At 40.1% G+C, this 19,009-nt stretch overlaps 2 protein-coding genes across 4 annotated transcripts; both read left to right on the top strand.

Annotated features, from left to right (window-relative positions):
- Positions 1-407: 407 nt before the first annotated feature.
- LOC143900096 (uncharacterized) lies at positions 408-8,433 on the top strand. Of its 2 annotated transcripts, none has more exons than XM_077411076.1 (4): positions 408-1,579; positions 7,262-7,419; positions 8,020-8,127; positions 8,188-8,433. In XM_077411076.1, the coding sequence occupies exons 1-4, from the start codon at positions 1,466-1,468 to the stop codon at positions 8,294-8,296; spliced, it is 489 nt and encodes a 162-aa protein (XP_077267202.1). In that variant the 5' UTR covers positions 408-1,465; the 3' UTR covers positions 8,297-8,433. The 2 variants fall into 2 exon arrangements, with proteins under 2 accessions (XP_077267202.1, XP_077267211.1); XM_077411085.1 differs by lacking the exon at positions 408-1,579 and adding an exon at positions 4,083-4,312.
- Positions 8,434-8,565: 132 nt separating this feature from the next.
- On the top strand, positions 8,566-18,920 carry LOC143900051 (uncharacterized). Of its 2 annotated transcripts, none has more exons than XM_077410980.1 (4): positions 8,566-8,833; positions 14,332-14,504; positions 15,012-15,128; positions 15,353-18,920. In XM_077410980.1, the coding sequence occupies exons 1-4, from the start codon at positions 8,774-8,776 to the stop codon at positions 15,480-15,482; spliced, it is 480 nt and encodes a 159-aa protein (XP_077267106.1). In that variant the 5' UTR covers positions 8,566-8,773; the 3' UTR covers positions 15,483-18,920. The 2 variants fall into 2 exon arrangements, with proteins under 2 accessions (XP_077267106.1, XP_077267097.1); XM_077410971.1 differs by lacking the exon at positions 8,566-8,833 and adding an exon at positions 12,921-13,878.
- The last annotated feature ends 89 nt before the right edge of the window (positions 18,921-19,009 follow it).

Below are 19,009 nucleotides of genomic sequence, written 5' to 3'. Positions count from 1 at the left end.
CCAGTATTTATCTTTCTTACAGATTACAGCTGATTTATTTTTACGATTGAAATAATTTAAATTTGTTATTATTTTTTTAAAGAAAGAGTTTTTTTGTCATCATTTTTTAAAATTTATTTATGACTATTATTAATTCGTATTGCAAAACTTTTTAATATTCCTCCATTAACACATCGACAATAAATTAAGTACTTTCAATGCGATTCTTTTATAAAGATAAAATGTAGAATATATTTTCGGCTACTTCTCACGTAATTATTTATTATGAGGCTTATAAAAGAGAAAAAGGATTCGTAGTCGAAAAACCCGGGCAGAGAATTGTCGCGTGCAGTTACGTTTGAGTTAAATTAAGTACAATCATCGTATCTCTCTGATTTAATGTTAACCGCGTTTCTATACTAATTGGTACGAAACGGTAGAAGAAGGATAGTCAAAACCGATTCAAGTGAGAGAGAAAGTGCCGTTTTCACCGGATCTGTAGAAACGAATGTATTGAGTCGATTGTTTGTGGTCCTTAAGTTTCCGATGCAATTACTTTAAGCAATAAGAAATAAAAATAACCATTTTTAATAATTTCTTGGACTCAAAGCTACAAGCAGTAAAGAAAATTTTATCTTTTAGAGAGAAAAATTATATACTTCCTTTTAAAGGAAGACAATAATTTTTGGTCACCTTTATTTTTCTTTTCTCTGTCTCTGGTTTTCCGGTATGATCACAGAAGTAATCATACGTTCATCTCTCAAGGCTACTTTGAACAATATTCTTTTTCTCTCTCCTAATTAAACGCAAGCTGTCTCTACATATAGACACATTTAGCGAAGTTTTTGACACAGTAAAAATCACGGTCTTGCAGGAAAAATTGGTCGTGCTTCCCTTTTAACCATATACTGTTAAAAGAATTTCAGGAAAGGCATGAAAATAACGAGCTAAGCGAGTCTCGGATAATTTTTCGCTCAAAGACCAAACATTCCGCGACGACCAGTTAAATACTGGATTCGTGGACCGGTAATTGATCGGTGCTTTATCGGGGCGCGTATAAAAGCGTGGCGAAGGTAAGTACACGTCGGTACTTCGGGACGGGAATAATTTTCGCAGTTACGCTCGTTCGGAATTAAGCGGCCAGTGTATCTCATGGAATTAACGCTAACCACGCTCCTCATAATTGGCAACGAAACGAGAGCCGAGACGAGAGCGAGAGCGGAGGTCGGAAACGATAGGAGGGGGAAAGCCCCCGGGCGGAGAGGTTGCACGAGCGATCGTAGTGGTTGTTCGAGCTAAGCGTCGGCGGATTCTGGCGTAAAGCGTGTCACGTCGAAGATTCTCTCTCTCTCTCTCTCTCTCCCTCTCTCTCTCCCCTCTCTCTCCGTCTCTCTCTGCAAAACTCGGAACGGATTTCACAATAACTTTGTTCTCCTAAGTATCCCTTGGCCCTGATCCCGCATCCCTCGTCTCGACACCGCCGATTATGCGTCCGCGGTTTTGGTGCAGTGTCTACCTCATCCTCCTCGCCACAGCGAGACCCACGCACTCCGGAAGAGCAGTCAGGGCCCTGGCCTTCCGCAAAGGCAGCACCTTTTTCGTAAGTGTCACGTAATACTCCTTTTACGTGCGTTCAGCACGCAAGATTTTGAAGAAGATGTCACTCTTTATTATTTTGAACGAAAAGTCGACCGTTAATTATTCTCACCTTTGTACTGCGATTTTTTGCTTGTTAATTAAAACTAAAAGTATCATTCGATTTTATATCTTTATTTGACTTTGACTTTATTGCGGAATAATTATAGGAAAATAAACAGATTTCAATTATTTTCTGTGGAACTTTTACGCGGAAATCAAATGAGTAATTTATTCATCTTTGAAATAAATATCGCATAAAGACTGTAAGATATGGATTTTGTAAACAACAGCTATAAGATAATTGAATGATTCTGTGAAAAATTTAACGAGATCCGCTAAAACACACAGACAATCGTGAAGAGGCGCTGCAGCATTGATGTTACAGCAACGCAAACTGCCTGAAACCAGTTTGCATCGTAAAACGCTCGGCATGAAAAAAAGTTAGCAAACGTTAAATTGACGATTCATCAAATTTTGACGGCAGGCACACGATCGATTTAGCAATTTTCCACGTTACAGCGATTTCAGGGCAAACTGTAGCACAAAAATTATGAGCAGAACGCGATCATCGCGCGTCCGTCAAAGTTGTGATGGACGTTATCTGGTCTTGAGGAAGAGTCGAGTTAAAAAGTAAAACGCGGTAAATATCGAGACAGCTGATGCCTCCATAAAATAACGCGGCCGTTCTAACGTTTATATGTCGCGGCTGTTCAACTGTAATTAACCGACTTAATATCATGTAAATGCTCCGACTACATCACAGCAGCAGCTAAAGGATTAAAGGCTAAATACACACGCACGCATATGCACGCAAACGCACACACACATAAACACATGTCAGCCATAGATGGGCCAAGATCGCAATATTCTCACAGAGCATTCCGCAAATGATTGTTTTGCTTTGACCTTCTATGAGCTAAATTGAAATTCTACCGTGCGTAGAACGGACGTTTCTACGCGTTTGATTGGAACGCGCGCGCACGCGCGCGTTTCTGTCAAAAAATATCACTCCCGTGATAAAATACGTATATCGCGCGAATATCGCTGGCGATCGTTAAATTTCATTGCGAAGAATGCCATCGGGAATATTTTGCGCCCTTGATGCGCGCGACGAAAATCTGGGCGACAAACACACATACATATACCATTCACGATTAATTACATTCTCATTACGCGAGAATGCATCGTTCGTGAGAAATTCGCGGAATTTTTTTCTTTTTTATTTTACGCGAATTCCGTCGCGCGCGTTCATCAGTAATTGTCTCCGGCTGGTTTCGGTTTTTCCGCCGATTTCGGAATCGTTCTCTCGCCGCGAACCGGTCGCCTCTCGTGATACTCCAATATTCAAAATGCTGAAAAAGGCTGCCGTGCTTTTTTTTCCGACCTCTCTCCCTCTCGCGCGAAACAGCTGCGCGCGCGGATACGGGGCATGTTATGAAAACACCCTACCGTAATTTATACGATTTCGCGTCCAGCGCTTCGTCGAACGCGTAACGCGGATATATATCTTATCTTTTCCCGAAGCTGGGTGACCGTGCTACATATGACGCCTCTGAGACTAAAGTTGCACGTTGAACCACGTAATGTAGGTTTGTTTTTGACAGCCGTGGATATAAGCAGCAGTTTTCGAAATTTCTCGCATCGACGTGCTCTCTGCTGCGTATTCCCAAATGAATACTTCGTATTGAAAGTTGAGATGGGCACGGAATTTATTTCTTGCTAATACGGAAAAGAGAGAAAAAACGTTCTCGAGGCGTACGGTGTACAACGTATACACACAAGAAATAACAAGAAATCTACAATTGCGAGTTATGAGAACTCGGTTCTGTGACCGTAGGTTATATATCTTACAAATCAGTCGTAACATAATTTTCGATCAAATCGTATAATTTCAAATTATTACAATCGCGTTTTTGGAAATAGACAGGCAGTATTTCGCGAATACATTTTATCAAGATCGGTTATTACGATGTGTGGAATGTAATGAATTGTGATATATGTGTGCACGAGTGTGTGTCCAGCAGATATTAACGAAAATACGCATTAATCCTATCTCAGGCTGAAGGGAATATGGGATATGTAAAATAGATGGAAATCCATACATTCGTGAAAAAAAATGCATCGCTCGCAATTTCGACGTATTAAAGGGATGCGCGTCAATGGCGAATGGGCAAATGGTTCCGCGCCGTTCCGGGTGGATCGTAAAAAGCCGTAAGAATCAATGTTGTATAACCATATCCCCCCGTATCATCCCCCGTGCCGGTGCACAGACGGCATACTGTTTATGCAGCCTCCGCGGCGCGCCGCGCTGTAACGCGCGAGGGTGAATTTATGCGCCATACCTACACGAGACCGGCTGTAATGTAAACCGATCGGATGAGCTGCCCGTATTTTCGCTTTAAAAGGCACGAAGTCGCGGTTGGGGGGGGGGGGAAGGGGGCATATTTTGAAACACGATGTAGCGCGAGGCATTAATACGGGATGAAGCTATACGCTCTCTTCGCGACGTAAGTACATACACCAGGTGCGACAAATGCCTTAACACACGGAGTCGCATCAATTTTTGGTGTACTCGGAGTGTGTCGCGTTAGGACCGATGCGTCATGGTTGTTGGTTATTCGGAGGGAAAACGGCATTATTACGAAGCAGCTGGATCTGACAAGCCGGCAACTTTATGCTCGGCATTATCGTTAAGGTAAATTGAAGGATACGCCATAACGCTTTTTCACGAAATTAATCAAACGGTTCGTTCCGAATTTAAATTGATATTTACTCGATATTTATTTAATTTGAGGCTAATTTCGAATATAAATTAATTTGAATTTTATACCCGATATTTATGTTTATGCAGATTGGATAAATTACACAATTATATCGGAATCAATAATTGCCAATAAATGGTGTATTTTTCAACCTGCGGGAAACAAGATTGAGACACGTGCAATTTGCTCACATATTATTACATATTATTAACATAGTTGATTAAACAATTAAAAATTGCAAATTACAAATATTACAGATTATTGTTAATCTTTTTAAGATTGTATCGATTTACTGTTAAAAGCGCGCCGCGCTTACATTTATGTTAATTTGCTGACTTAATGCTATTTCAAACATATTTATTTCTAAAAAAAATAGACACATATTATGCCCTCGCATTGTTCACTCGATCTTTTTCTCGAAGAAAGAAGCAGGATGTATCTCTGAGACTTTATAGCGTTCGCGAGCTATCCTCTCTGACAGAAGAATTATACAACTTGTAATCTAGCGCACTTATTACGAGGTACACCGCCAGTATCGATGATACACGCCGTGTTTACCATGTACATTATCCGACGTACAGGACGGGAACAGAGCTTAGAATCAATATGCATGAATCAACGTTGTCTCGTTATATTCCTTCTACATACTATACATCACATTATAGAAACATACATAACAGATTATATTTTAATCGGTGTTTGCGTAACATTACTCATACCTCATTATCTTTAAAAACGCTTTAATGTTGTTATGAAATAATCATGTACTATATATATATATATATATGTAGGTCCGGAAGTATGTTCCGGGACTTTTATTTTTGATATCGGGATATTCCGGGACATTTGGCAGTTTCCAGGACTGTCCTGGAAAAAATTGATGTCCTACGGCAATTTTCGGGACAGTTTTTTGAATCTGATTACATATATATGCGTTATATTCCAGGACTGTACATTTCAAAAAACGTAAACAGTCCCGGAACATACCTCTGGACCTACATATATATATATATATATATATATATGTTGTAGGAAAATTAAAAGCTTAAATTTATTAGCTGTAATTAGCTTAAATTTATCTAAAATTAGTATATAATTAGTATCTATATAAAATATTTATCTAAAAGAAAAAATTTTATTCGTCCATATGTTCATCATAATAAATACATCAATGAACACTTACTGATTTGATATAATTGAGTTCAGATTTATATTACAATTTTTATGCATCAACGTTTAATCTTTTAATTAAAAATTTTGTGCATGCCGGCGAACAGAAGAATACGCAAAATTACGTTCTGTACGAGCTTCTTATCTGCCTCCCCGCAAGCGTTTTGCACGCGTTTTGAACGCAGTCGGAAAATTATGCACCATGCAACGATCCAGTGCACATATATACAGACTTCGTCTTGGCGGTCTCTGTCTGGCGAGCTGCGCATAAATCCGATTGCCTTATCGTATTTTCGGCCGCTAAGAAACGGGGATGGCTACAACGCGGTAAGGTGGCGGGACACTGACAAACGGCTTGCCAGATCCAGACGACACCATCCTTCTGTCGCATTTACACCGTGAGCAATACCCTGTACGGCGATTCGCACGGTTAATAGGCACCGCGGAACCGACACGGTTCTGCCTCGCCATTCTATATTCGCGGCGGTTTCTTGCAAAGATAAGAGGAAAACGCCGGAAATCAAGCGCCGCGATTTAGACGCGGGATAGACGTATACCGATGAATAATCGAGCATTATTGTTAGACAATCCAGCCAGATAATTGCATAAGATTAATTTTGTCATTTATGTTTTTCAAATCTATCTAAATTTAATTGTTTGTGTAATTATGACATGTATAAAGTGCCAATTCTATAAATATTCAATCATATATTAGAATAAGAGAATAGGAACAAGGCGGAAGAAACGTCATGTTACGTTATATGAGAAAACTTATTAAGTCTCTGACGATTTTTTATATATCTTTATTTAACGTTTTACGAATGCGTACAAATTGCTATCCGAGAATTTGTTTACGAAAGATCAAAGATCGACGCGAGTGGCGCGGACTTCTCGTGGTATTGCTCGCGCGAGTAATGAGGGAATAACTCGGGGGAAAATCACAGCGCGGAGACGCAGTTTTACGATAAGTGTCTCGTTATTTATGGCCGAACATAAAGATTTGATCACAGAAGGATGGTCCCGCGACGGAGGGTGGAAAATAATTCGCTTTTACGCGACGCGAGCGAGTCACCGGTAACGTTCGCGAACCCTCCCGTTTTCACGCAGATAGTTGCAATTCGCAACAGTAATTCGGATAAGACGAAAATCGCCCGGGCGATTCCCGTTCTACATAACCGCCGCCACCGCCGGGAAATTGAACGGCTTGATCGAAAATTCACGAAGTTCCTTTATGAAGATTACGGCGATTTCATACGCGCTCGCGAGAGATCCTTTGATACGAACTTATGATTTCGGATTCCGTGAGAAAGTTACAGGTAAAATTCCACGCGATTTCACATTCCTCCCACCTCGATCCCTGTTCTCGCAGGTTCTGATGGGAAGGTTCTCCTTGCACACGCGGAATGCAGAATCCACGTAAAATTATTTCGCTCACGAAATCTATATCGCGACTAGAACTAAGAACTCTGAACATTTGAATAGCTATATGATATATAAGTCATCTTTTTTATCTCTTGATTTATTTGAATATGCAAATTGTTAAATTTGCATCAAGCTGTACTAAAATGTCTGAATATATATATTCAGGGTACATTTTGCGTCTTTTAATGTTCATGATGAGAATTCCACGCAAGCACTTAGATTTGTTTATTCGGCTCGTGTTTGTTTGAAACTATAAATTAATTCTAGGGTAAATAAACGATCTTTTTCAGTATCGGCTAAACTACAAGATAAACACTCTGCCTTACACGACAATCTTCGCGCACGCAGCGGGTTTTAAGGCGGCATGGGAATTACCGACTACCGGTGGGCCTCGAAACGTCCGGTCCGTTCCAGACATCCACAAATGCGCCGAACTCGTGTACGAAAGGTAATAAAAAAAAAAAAGGTAATAAATAAATACTGCAACAGTTGCTCTGCATAATGCAGAAACGGCAGCAACGATCGCGTGGAAACGGGTAAGACGGCGGCAGCATGTCGGGAAGCGAGAAGATATAGCGAGGGACGGTTTAGAATTGGTCGAGCAGAGTTGGAGGGTGGATTTCTGGCTGGCTGACCGAGGACTTCCGCCATCGCGAAGATCGAATAGCCAACGACGCAATGCCGTCGTCGGTACGACCATTTCCATGGCACAGTTTTTGGCCGCAGTTTCGTGGACAACATCCTTTTCCAACGTTTTATATCGAGATCGACTTACGCATGCAGATGCTTCGCGCAATTTCCAAGCAATAATTACGATTAGAATAATTAAGGGCGCTGATGGAATAAATGCAACTCCGCAATAATTTCCGATAATATTTCTTCATTATTTCGTTGAACGATTTTATGACGATTATTAGGCTTCTCATTAATCCGTTCATTATTATTATTTTTGATATTATTGAGAAATATAGAAGTAACATTTATTTCAGTATCATATATTGATTACAATTTATTGATTTTAATTAGACGTATCATTTTATTATTTCAGTCATGGCTTCGATGGCCGTTCCTGCTTGCTGAAGAACATCTGTCAGGGGTTACAATACGTGAAGCGGAAGGACGGCGTTATAGGGAAAATATTAAAGCTACTTGCAGAGTGAGTACCGAAATATTAATATGACTTACATATCAGTATGTTAATTACTCTTGCTTTCAGGTCGTATATTAATAATCGCACTTGGCACGAAGATCCGCTGTTCTGTGAATATCATACCACAAATTGCCCTCTGCAGTTAGTCGGATTTAATAGTTTTACAGAGAGCTAGCACACTGAAGTATCTTACAATTAGAGAGTAAGTCACCGAGTAATTATTTGATTACTTGAGACAAATTATGCATCAAACGCGGTATAACATTGCTAAAATTATTGCACATTAATAAAAATAATAATCCTTACAAAGTATATTTTTACTTGTATCATTCATTAATAAAGAAGACCGAATTGTGCTGATTTCTTTTCGACATGCGGCGAGATGATTAGCTTATTACAAATGATGAAATGTTGCCAGTGACAATGTTGTAAATAAATGTGTTTATTGAAAACAAATGAAGTAAAAATACAGCTATATTCAACGTGACATGAGAAATGTCATGTCAACGGGCGGTCTTTGTAGCAGATTCCATTTTTCATATTGGAAGAAGTACGGGTGTTGCAAGAACGTTCGAGGACCTACCTCACTCCCACGCCCGATTGTTCCTGTATAGTTATCACTGGACGGTATTATGAGAAATGACAGCGGTTAATGAAACATTTGTCATGCAGCAAAACCGCACTCGAATTATTCTGGGAAACCAGACACGCGGTAAGTAGTAAAATATGGTGGCACGTCAGCCGACTAAATGTATAGTAAAAATATTATACATTTGGCTAAAAGACCAGAAAGGAGAAGGCTCGGAAGGGGACGAAGCGTGTATACAAAAAATGAGCGAAAGGATATTTCTACCGGGCGTTATATACGGTCTGAACGGTCTCCGGCGTTATTAATTTGTCTTCGTAATAGCTGCCGCAAAAAAAAAATGTTCTCGTTTCGCGCATTATTTCTTTTCTCTCTCGCTTTCTCTCGTATCGTTCGTCTCCGCTTGTCATATCCTGCGACAGGACGATTATAATTGCAATGCTACTCGCGGGCCGCGCTCGTCCGGTTCCAGCGAAAAGCATTAATTCGAACTATCGCGCGACTATCTGACAATTAAAAAAATGCCCCACTTTGCGTCCGCCATTTGCCAGCGCAAACACATATTATTCAAGAGTCACGCTATACAATCACCGTTGTTATACAATTACGCTAATGAGCCAAACTCGCAGTATCTAATTCTCCGGCGCTATAAACCTAACACGATGAAAATTATTTAAAGAGAAATCAGGTTTGAAATTTTCTCGAATTTGAAATTAATATTATTCAAGTCTATTTCTACCGTCTATATTTTATTACATACGATTTTATTATTAATTACGACTTAATTTTTAATTAGTATCTCGACTTAATGTAACTGATGTACATATTTGACTCCGAAAATTGCTTTATTTTTATGTCCCATATAATTACGTGACAAATGTTTCGTTTAAAGTACGTTTCTTTGTTGCATTGCTTTTATGAAATTGTGTGGTAACAAGGAGACTTCTCCTGTAAATGCATTTTTTTAATTGCGGTGCATTGTTGCCCCACGATAGGTCCCGTGACACAGTCTATTTCATTACAATTAAGCGAATACGGCCTTGCAATAAGACCGCTTTATTAGCACGTTAATGAATTCGCGATGTAATTATTTCGAGTTTCGTCTCTCGTGGTATACATTGAAACAAGGACGTCAAAGGTGAATCTACCGGCGCAAATTTTAACGATCGAGAATATGAATTGTTAATTTCGCGTACCGGGCTGCTTTTTATATCGCGAGGAATTCCTCGCTTAATTTTTTTCCCCGATAATTATTTTTGAGCGAACGTTATAACGAGGATAATCGAACGGTACAGGTAATAAAGAGATATCGAGAAGTGCAATGGAACGCCGAAACTTTTATTATAAATCAATCAATTGCTTAACACATGGCAGATGTAACGTATAACTCCCCTGGGCGTGTCATATATTATGTTTCTATTTATTCACGTGTAACGAAATATCGGGAGAATTATAGTAACTTTCCCAATAGGAGGACCCATCCAAATTCTTTTTTTTTCCCGCAACAGTAACTGCGTGGAAAATTGTTAGAGCTGCGAAGGTATCTCGAAAGGGTTTTCGAAAACGGCTGATTCCTTCAAATGGGAAAAAAGAGAGGGGAAAAAATTGAAAAAGATTGCCACAGATAATGTTGACATTACGGGACGAGACGGTCGCGTGCGGCGATAAAATACTCCGTTGAGAGTATCATCGACACAACGTGTTTTGGGGATCGATAAGGGGGAGGCGATAAAGGAATTTCTTCCCCTTCGCGCCTCTCCGCGGCAGTTTGCGTGCCACAATCGCGGTGGCTTCCATTATGTATACGTATCAAGTGCGTTTTCACGTCTATTCCCCTCGCGGGCCGGTCTCGTTCGCGCTCGGCAGCCCGGCGGGATTCGACGACCTCGTGTAAAATCAATCTGCGATTGTTCCGAGTTCCGACGAGCGATAATCGCGGACTGGCACGCGCGAGACAATGATGCGCATCGAGCATCCCCCACACGCCCCTCCTTCTCCCTCGCGTTCTCTTCGGGCAGCCGTCGCCGGGATCGTCGCACATTCCAGCGGGAAACGCGATATAATTGCGTCTGGCGGATCCCGATCCCGGTGGGCCGCGCGTTAACGAAAAGCATTAATTTAGAATGCTCTATACGGTTTTCTTGTTGAAGAACCGGCCGAGCCGCGCGCGCAACTCCCGTATGCAATTAACGAACCGACGCCGCGCACCTCCGTCGCAACGGGGACACCCACACAGGGGTCGGCGAAGAAAAAACAGAGGGGGCACGGTTAGCTCGGTTTTGGTATTATATGTGCGCGACGACGGAGGTCGGAGCACAAAAAAATTCGGCCGCGACGAATATACGCGAGGGAGGCTTGCTGATGAACTCCGGCAGCTCGCTTCGGAAATGACAAAGGGCATAGAGGGTGAAATTGACAACGAAATAGACCGGAAAATCTCAAGCGGAATTAAATGATAATTCCTCTGCTGCTCGTCTCGCCTGTTTATCCCGACGCGACATTTTGCATCACGAATCCCTGTTTGTATGCTCCATTGATAAATTGTACAAGGACAATAAGAGATACATTTTTAATTAAGACGGAATTAATTAAAATTTTTCAGAATATATTTTCAACATTTCAAAGCATCATTTTTTAAATTTATTATGTATGTATTTTATAACGTAAAATTTTTAATGTACAACTAAATAATGAATTTATTGAAGACAGATAAATATAGGCACTGTTTCAATTATAAACGTTGAGGGACAAAGTTTCTTTCAAACATAAAAATATATCTCAGAGAATTTTTATTGTTTTTTTCTTTAATTATACGGTTTAATAAATGTGCGTAAAATGTACAAGAAATTTAATGAGATAAATTATAATTTCTGATTCTAACAATAATCCGATCATTTCAAAGCTTTCTTTTGCGGGAAGTCTCACAATGTATCGTTCTTCTATCAGCCGATTAAATATTCGAGTCCTTAATTAATGAAGTATTTAAGGAAGAATCGAGGAATCTTGGGGAACTTTAAGAGCGTAGACTAATTATTGACTTTCCTTCCGTACTTTCTTAATTGCGGACACAATTTGCAGAGTTGTATCCGCGCGCGGGGATTTGCACGGTGCTCTGCATTTCACCTCGGGATAAAAGTTCTCAACGGTGTACATACACATGAAACAGTCGAGCAATACTGCCGACTGGTAAACATGCCTCAAGAATCGAGATGCAACATACTTTGCAATTTTTGTAATTGCTTACAAAGTGAGTACGATTGGAAAGTGAAACTCATTCGCTAAATAGATATGACGTAAAAGCGGTGTTAATTTTTCACGTAATTACAATCTCATTCTTTTTGTGCCACAATTTATTACCTACGTTAATTTAATTTACATCCTAAGAATTAATTTCCTCTTTCGTATAAAAGTGATAGAGATGAGAGGTTTCAAAGGAAGAGTAGAAACATACGCGAATCTAACTTTATAGTAATTTGATTTGTATATAAATTGAATTTGATTTAATTTATATTATAATAGTTAAAAATGTATTGTATTGAGAGTCTCACATTCAGGATCAAATTGATGTCTGCGACTGCCAGGAAACTATTATTAACTTCAACAGTAATTATTTTAGCAATTCAAAATTAAATTTATATAAATTGAAATTATACGTTTTTGGGATATTTCTCGATAGCAATTTTCGAGTGCTTTACACAATATATATAAACGTAATTTTTATTAAATATTTTTCTATATATTACTGTAAATAAATGCCTGAATATTTCGTAACTCCGATTCAGAGTTTGGGCCGCTAAGTGGCTATAAACTTGAGCTAATAGTTCTAAGAATTTTGTTAAAATTGTTTCATATTTGTATTTGAATTATTCTATCAGTATAATCAGAAAATTTACTACTAAATTCAACTGTAATGATTTTGAGGCAATTAAATTAAAAATACAGGCGTATATATTGCTTTAATGTTTCTCCGATATCGATTACAATCAATACGAGTGCTTTAAAAGGACGGAATATTGATCGCGCTATCGGATAGTCTGAGACTTCCCGCATTAAAATTAATCATTCTATATCACGCTTTGCCATTAGATTAATCTTGTAGTGGTTGAGCTTCGTCCTCTGTCAGATTAAAATGATATCAGGATTGTTAATCCGTTTGTAAGGTCTTCCTTAGGGTACATAAGAGACTTATGTACTTATTTAGAATAATCTTCATAATTTTTTTTTTACAGTTACTCGTGCGCAAATTACATTTATAATTATCGCTCCTCATTATGTTGCGTACATTTCGGTTCAATGCTCCGATTCAAGGGTACTTGGGTACAAATGCCTCGCTTTCTTTCCGGCAGCGATGCCGTGTTTACGCTCGTTTGCCCTGCCATTAAGGCGCGTGCTGTAAACGGGGAAAAAATGTACCGCGGAAACCGCGCGCTCCGCCGTGGCGGTAATAACCGGGAACGGTAACGTCTCTGTTCCCGGTTCTCGCGAAGCTGTGTTTAAACGGCGCAAGAGTGAATAACACGCCGTACAAATAGACGACTGCTCCGTTTGGCCAAGGAATCATCGGGATGCGGACGCGAGTCCGTTAAATCGCGGAAGAGCACGCGATGTTCACCGTTACCGTTAACGGGAATCGCCTGTCAAAATCTTCGCACTTGTCGTCCGCTGATCGCGATCGCTAGTATAACGACGGCTATCTGTGATAAACCGCTGACGTCGATCGACGACGAAACGTCCTATATATCAAATCTCATTAATTTTAATCACGTGTGATTTTTGTTATTAATTAACGCGCGGTAAAAGAGCTCGGTTCACCCGCGACATCAGTTTTCGTAAGTTTGCAACGGAACTTTATATCACGTAAAGCTTTGTGTTTTCTCGTTGACGGAAAATCGTCTCAGGTTTCGGAATTTTCGTTCCTTTGTGACTTCGATACTCCGCTTTCCGTAGATGATCACATATGATCCGAGAAAACGTTACCGCTTTGCCGTGTGAAAGGTGTGAAAGTTATGTCAGATCACCGGCTTTCTTTTCTTGTCGGATGCTTGAATTGGTTGATTTTCTTCGCCGGCTCGACGATCGTTCATGAGAACGCAACGGGAGTCGATGTCACGCCGAGAATCTTGTCGCGGCCTAAGAGGTACTTGATTTTTCCGCACGGTAGTAATTTTCAGGTAAATATGTTTAAGTAATGCTTAAAAAAGGACACGTTTAGATCGATTTCTTTTCAGTAATTCGAGGATTGTTCCAATAATTCTCATTTATAAAATGTTTCTAACGTATAAGTCCCACAATACATATACGTTGTATATTGACATTAAACAATTCCCGTAAATTTGAACTAATATTTAAGAACGTTTCTCCACATAATGCAGGAGTTCTTTAGACCATTTCAAGCAAGATTGCATTAGAGCACTGTGTAAAAAAATCAAACAGTCGTCACGTAAATTCGGCCATGTACTTGGCAAACGTTTTGTATATCTTCGAAATTTTATCGCCTCCCCCAGATTTCGGTACACGGATAAAGTAGAAAAGTAAAGCGCCGCCCGCTCGTGCCCGCCTTTGCAGGTCTGCGAAATTTACGCGGAAAACTGAATTTGCACGCGGATGTTTCGTGTATTTTCCAGTTAGTGTATTGTCTGACTATCGGAGCGTACGGCCGAGACGGTGATTTGGTGCTGGGACTGACAGCTGCCTTAGCCTGGGAACTTCCGAGTAAGGTCGACTCAAAGATATCGAATTTGCTTCACCGTAGAAGCCGGAGCGTCGTATATCCGAAAATGGAGGCTTTCTTGCAATCGTGAGTGCGTCGTGCCGTTTATTCCGCATTTTTCAACCGATCTTTCAGCGTGTATTCGGGTTGACGAGAAGTACATCGCGGCTGAATATGTCTGAAACAGTTTGGAACATGAAAAAAATTTATTTCTTCCTCCCCCCTTTCGGCCAGATAAAAAAATGTAAATGCGAATTATTACGCGCGTTGTCTGCAACGAACCATTGTGGAAATATAGATCAATTGTGGAAATTTATTCATCGAAACGACGCGAATATCGATGCGGTAAGTTTACCGGTTAGAAAAACGACTTATTGTTAATTTTATGGCGAATATAAATCGCGACACGCGGCTCGGATAATATCTGCATTCTCGACGCTTTACGCGACTCGCGGCTGTTACGCGTTATAAGAACGTAATTACCTTTAACGGCGATCGCGGAACGGGATTGTCACGAGCGTATAATTGTGTTTTCTCGCGCGTAAGCCGAGCCGTCGTCAAAGTTTATGCTTTTAAATTAAACTTCATCGGCAGCGCCGGCTTCGACGGCAGATCCTGCGTGATGAGGGCACTCTGCGAGGCAGGCCAGCGAGATCCTTCCCGAATAGGCACGGGATCCTTCGTCCAAGAGCTCCTCCACGCAATTTTCACGTAAGTGAAGAGACTCCGATTTCCTTCAAAAGCAAAAGCATCGAATTCGTTGTTTCCGAGAACAGCGAAGCTCCTCTCGAATTTTAATTTCAACCAGCCGTTACACTTTAATTAAGAAATGAAACGCGAGTTTAAGTTAATCGCGCGGAGAACGAAATTGCGGGAATGTATGGAACAGAATTCAGAGGGGATCGTCACTCGGCGATGAACGACTCTGTTCGCAGATTGCCAAGGGACGGTGCCAGATTCGAGCGATCCGGGGACCGCGCTTACGATCGCGCGTACGAGGCGGGCGGAAACTGCGAACGGTTGTATCCCACGTGTCGGCACTCCATTTACGACGTGGACTTTTGAAGCTGCTGCGGCAGAAGCTGCGACAGACCTTTCATCGCGCTGTTCTACGAACTGCGGAAACGCAAATCTGATGGGAAACTTGCCGCGAAGCCGCCGCGGCGAAGTTTTTCTGGCAGCCGGCCCGTTCCGCGGCGATTTTTCTGCCTGACGTTTCGGTGGCTTCGCGCTCTCATTCCGCGACGTGTCAGACTGACGACTGATAAAACGGTCGTTGTTCTTTATTGAATGAGAAGAGACTTAGCTGCGTGCAGAGAGATAAGTTCGTGCAACGTTCGTGCAACGTTATATTCGTATAAAAGATTTGAGTTTACGTCTATTGTTAAAAAAAAATTATTTGTAAAATATCTTTAGCTTAACGTATTAATTAAATATATGTCAATTTTAGTTTTATTTTATCTACCTGTCACGTATATATTTGCCGTTGTGTTAGTAACACACGACAATAAGTGACACTCGTCGTGACGTTTTGTAATTAAGACAAAGGTAGCCAGTTAGGCAAAAAAAATCTTTATTAATAATAACTTTATTGCATACGTACAAAATTGTTTTATAATAGCTCAGATAATTACAAAATTATAATATATATAATATAAATATACATAATATAAAAACATAATATAACATACGTATAAAGCCAATATGAAATATATGATCGATAAGCCGTTCGCTTTTTTTAACACTAGACATCACAGACGCGCGATTCGCGCGCGCTATTTAGCTTTAATATTACACACAACTGTCACAAAATATGCTATGACAGCCTCTCACGAAGTTAGCGCAGCAACAGAATCAATCAGCATCGCGGAAAAGAGCCAACAAAGCACGTCGAGACTTTCGAGAAGACTTCGATAGATGCGAGTATCGATTTAACATGCCACGTTCTACGTTTTCACGAATTTTTACATTCGCATTAATCAAGTATGCAAGTATATGTCGCAAGTATTTACGCGGTTTTTAATAACAATACAGCATTTTTTGCCAGCCGCCATGCACGTTGAAGGGCCGCGACAATAAACGATTATTTAACATCAACGACGATTCCGGGATTAAATTCAGAAAGTTTCGCGCGAGGCTTTCGACCCATGAATATTCTATATTGGTCATTACATTACTTCCGCAACGTGTAATTCATTTCGGCGCGGTTTCGAATAATTTCACTACGTTTTGCATTAATAAAACCGTCGCCCGGGCTCTCGTCGATTTATGGTTCATTTCTGGAGAGTGCTCCGGACGGAGCGTCCGACGGTTGATTCTCTCGCTCGTTTTTTTCTCTCTCTTTTTCAATGGAAATAAAATATGCCAAATATATCTTCGTATTGTAACGAACGTCTAATCGATATGCGTTCGGCGAACATTTTGCATTTCTCATGCGAGCACTCGGTCCTCGCGTTCCGTTCGTCGGTATTTGTCACGTGCGAGCGCGGCAAACTAGTCGCAAATGTAAGCACATAATTGTATTTACTTGATGAAATTCTGCCGCGCAACTGTAAGCTTGTTTATTAACGATGTTTAACAAGGTGGCCCAGCGGCCACTTGACGTAGTACTCGTAACTAACAACCGGAAAATCCTGAGACAATGCATATGACTCGCCCGGTTGTGTAACGCGTCAAAGTATCGCGCGTAAAAGTAATAATTTTCATCATCATGGAAATTGTTAATCAGGTAATTTTAGCGTGAAATTTTTACCTCCTCAGCCACACTGTTATTACCGCATTTAGATTACATTCGCGCGCGTATTTCGCTTTTGTTGCACATCGCACTCGATATAATTTCGCGATACAGGTAATACATTCGGCCTAAATTAGATTGCTGGTATGCATCTGATTCGATAATATGCCGCGCGCGCTCGGTTTAGTGTTTATAGTTATTTTAGCCGGAAATTTATCCGAAAGATAATTAAATTATTGCGAAAACGTGCGCCGCGAAATTTAAAAACCTAGGAAAATAGTTAATAATTGTGTACATTGTTATCTGCGGAATGTTGGATATTTGTTAAGCGAGTAAATTGCGAAGACGACTCTTCCGGTGTGTTGCCGGTCCTCTGCAATAAATTAAAATGTCGCATCGTGTTTCGAAAATATGTATTGTTGCTCTGTTGAGAGTAATTCGAATCAGGTTAATGCTTAATCAGCTTATCATTTACGTTAGTAATCGATAACCAATTAAAATGTTAATTTAATAATTATTCTTGTTGCTTGATACTACTGATTACACATTATTGAATTATAGTGAAATATTATTAGATAATAATATTTAGGCAATTGTGGATTTAAGTATATCAAATAAATATAGTCGTGCAAAGATTTAAAGAAATTTAATAAAAAGAAGAAAGAAAATAGTTGATAAAGCTGCGAACAAACGTAATAGTTAATGTTAGATGCACAATGTTCGCGCGAAGTACTTACAAAATGCACTTTTGCAAATATTCTTAATTTTATTATTCAGTCGCGTAAATTAATCTACGTGACAACGTTTTTATGCAAAATACCCAAAGTTTTCTTAAACTTTCCTACCTTCCCCGGAGAGAGACGAAGAACAGAGTTAAATTATTCTCCATTTACTCGTCATTAGAACACTAATGGAATACCGTTGCTTTTCGACACAGACGGATACAGTTCGTTAGCGTTTGTTTGCGAGAACAAGCAACAGTCGCACGCACTCAAGCCCCATTCTGTCATTAGGATTAACGCTTTAGCTCCGTTCGATGGAGCACGAAATTTTCGTACCCGCGCGATGTTGATTAATCATCTCCGCCACTTTATTCTGCTCGGCGTTTTCGCGCGTCGCTTCGCCGGATCGGCAACATCGGCGACGTTCACGAACGACTCGCTCCGGGAGAGATCCGGGAGAGATCTGGAAGACGTTGGATTTAATTACCTGGTGTTCCCGCAAGGCAGCAACGTTCAAGTAAGATAAACTTTTATTTTACACGATATCGCGCGTATCTCGATAAGGAAAACGCTTTCGCTCGCCGTTCGCGATTACTATATCCTCTTCGTGTCGAGTTTTCGTTTTGCGAATTTGTAATGTATAAACTTGGAAATTGTATAGGGGGAGTGTAAACGCACCTGTTACGCTCGCTTTCAAATCCGGGGGGGGGGGGAGTTGTTATTAAAATGAAATCTTCGTCCTCTCTCATGTTTTTGCGCGAAATGCGCCAGACAGGTCGATATGAGCTTGTGGAAGTTTCGTAGCGAAAAGTTGTATATTATAGCGCAACATAAACTCTCGATACGGTTTAGCTCGGGGGAGAAGTTTTATATGCTAAATGAAACGGAACTCCCTTTATGCGTAACGTTTAAAAAGACTCTAATAAGCAGAGTAATAACATAGAAGAATCACAAACTTCATGAAAGGGAGGAATATTGATCCGTAATATATATATAATTAGTTTCAAATTAATATGTGAAACGTATCGAATTAAAACACGCACGCTCTGCATAACATTAAAATAATTTGTTATTTGAGCAAATTAATTAATATACTGTACAAGAGTTAATTAATCAGTAATTAATAATCTCTTTTC

Source organism: Temnothorax americanus, unplaced genomic scaffold (assembly GCF_048541705.1).
Source record: "Temnothorax americanus isolate GAGA-0224 unplaced genomic scaffold, ASM4854170v1 Scaffold10, whole genome shotgun sequence".
NCBI classification, from domain to species: domain Eukaryota; kingdom Metazoa; phylum Arthropoda; class Insecta; order Hymenoptera; family Formicidae; genus Temnothorax; species Temnothorax americanus.
This window is presented reverse-complemented; position numbering and strand designations above follow the sequence as displayed.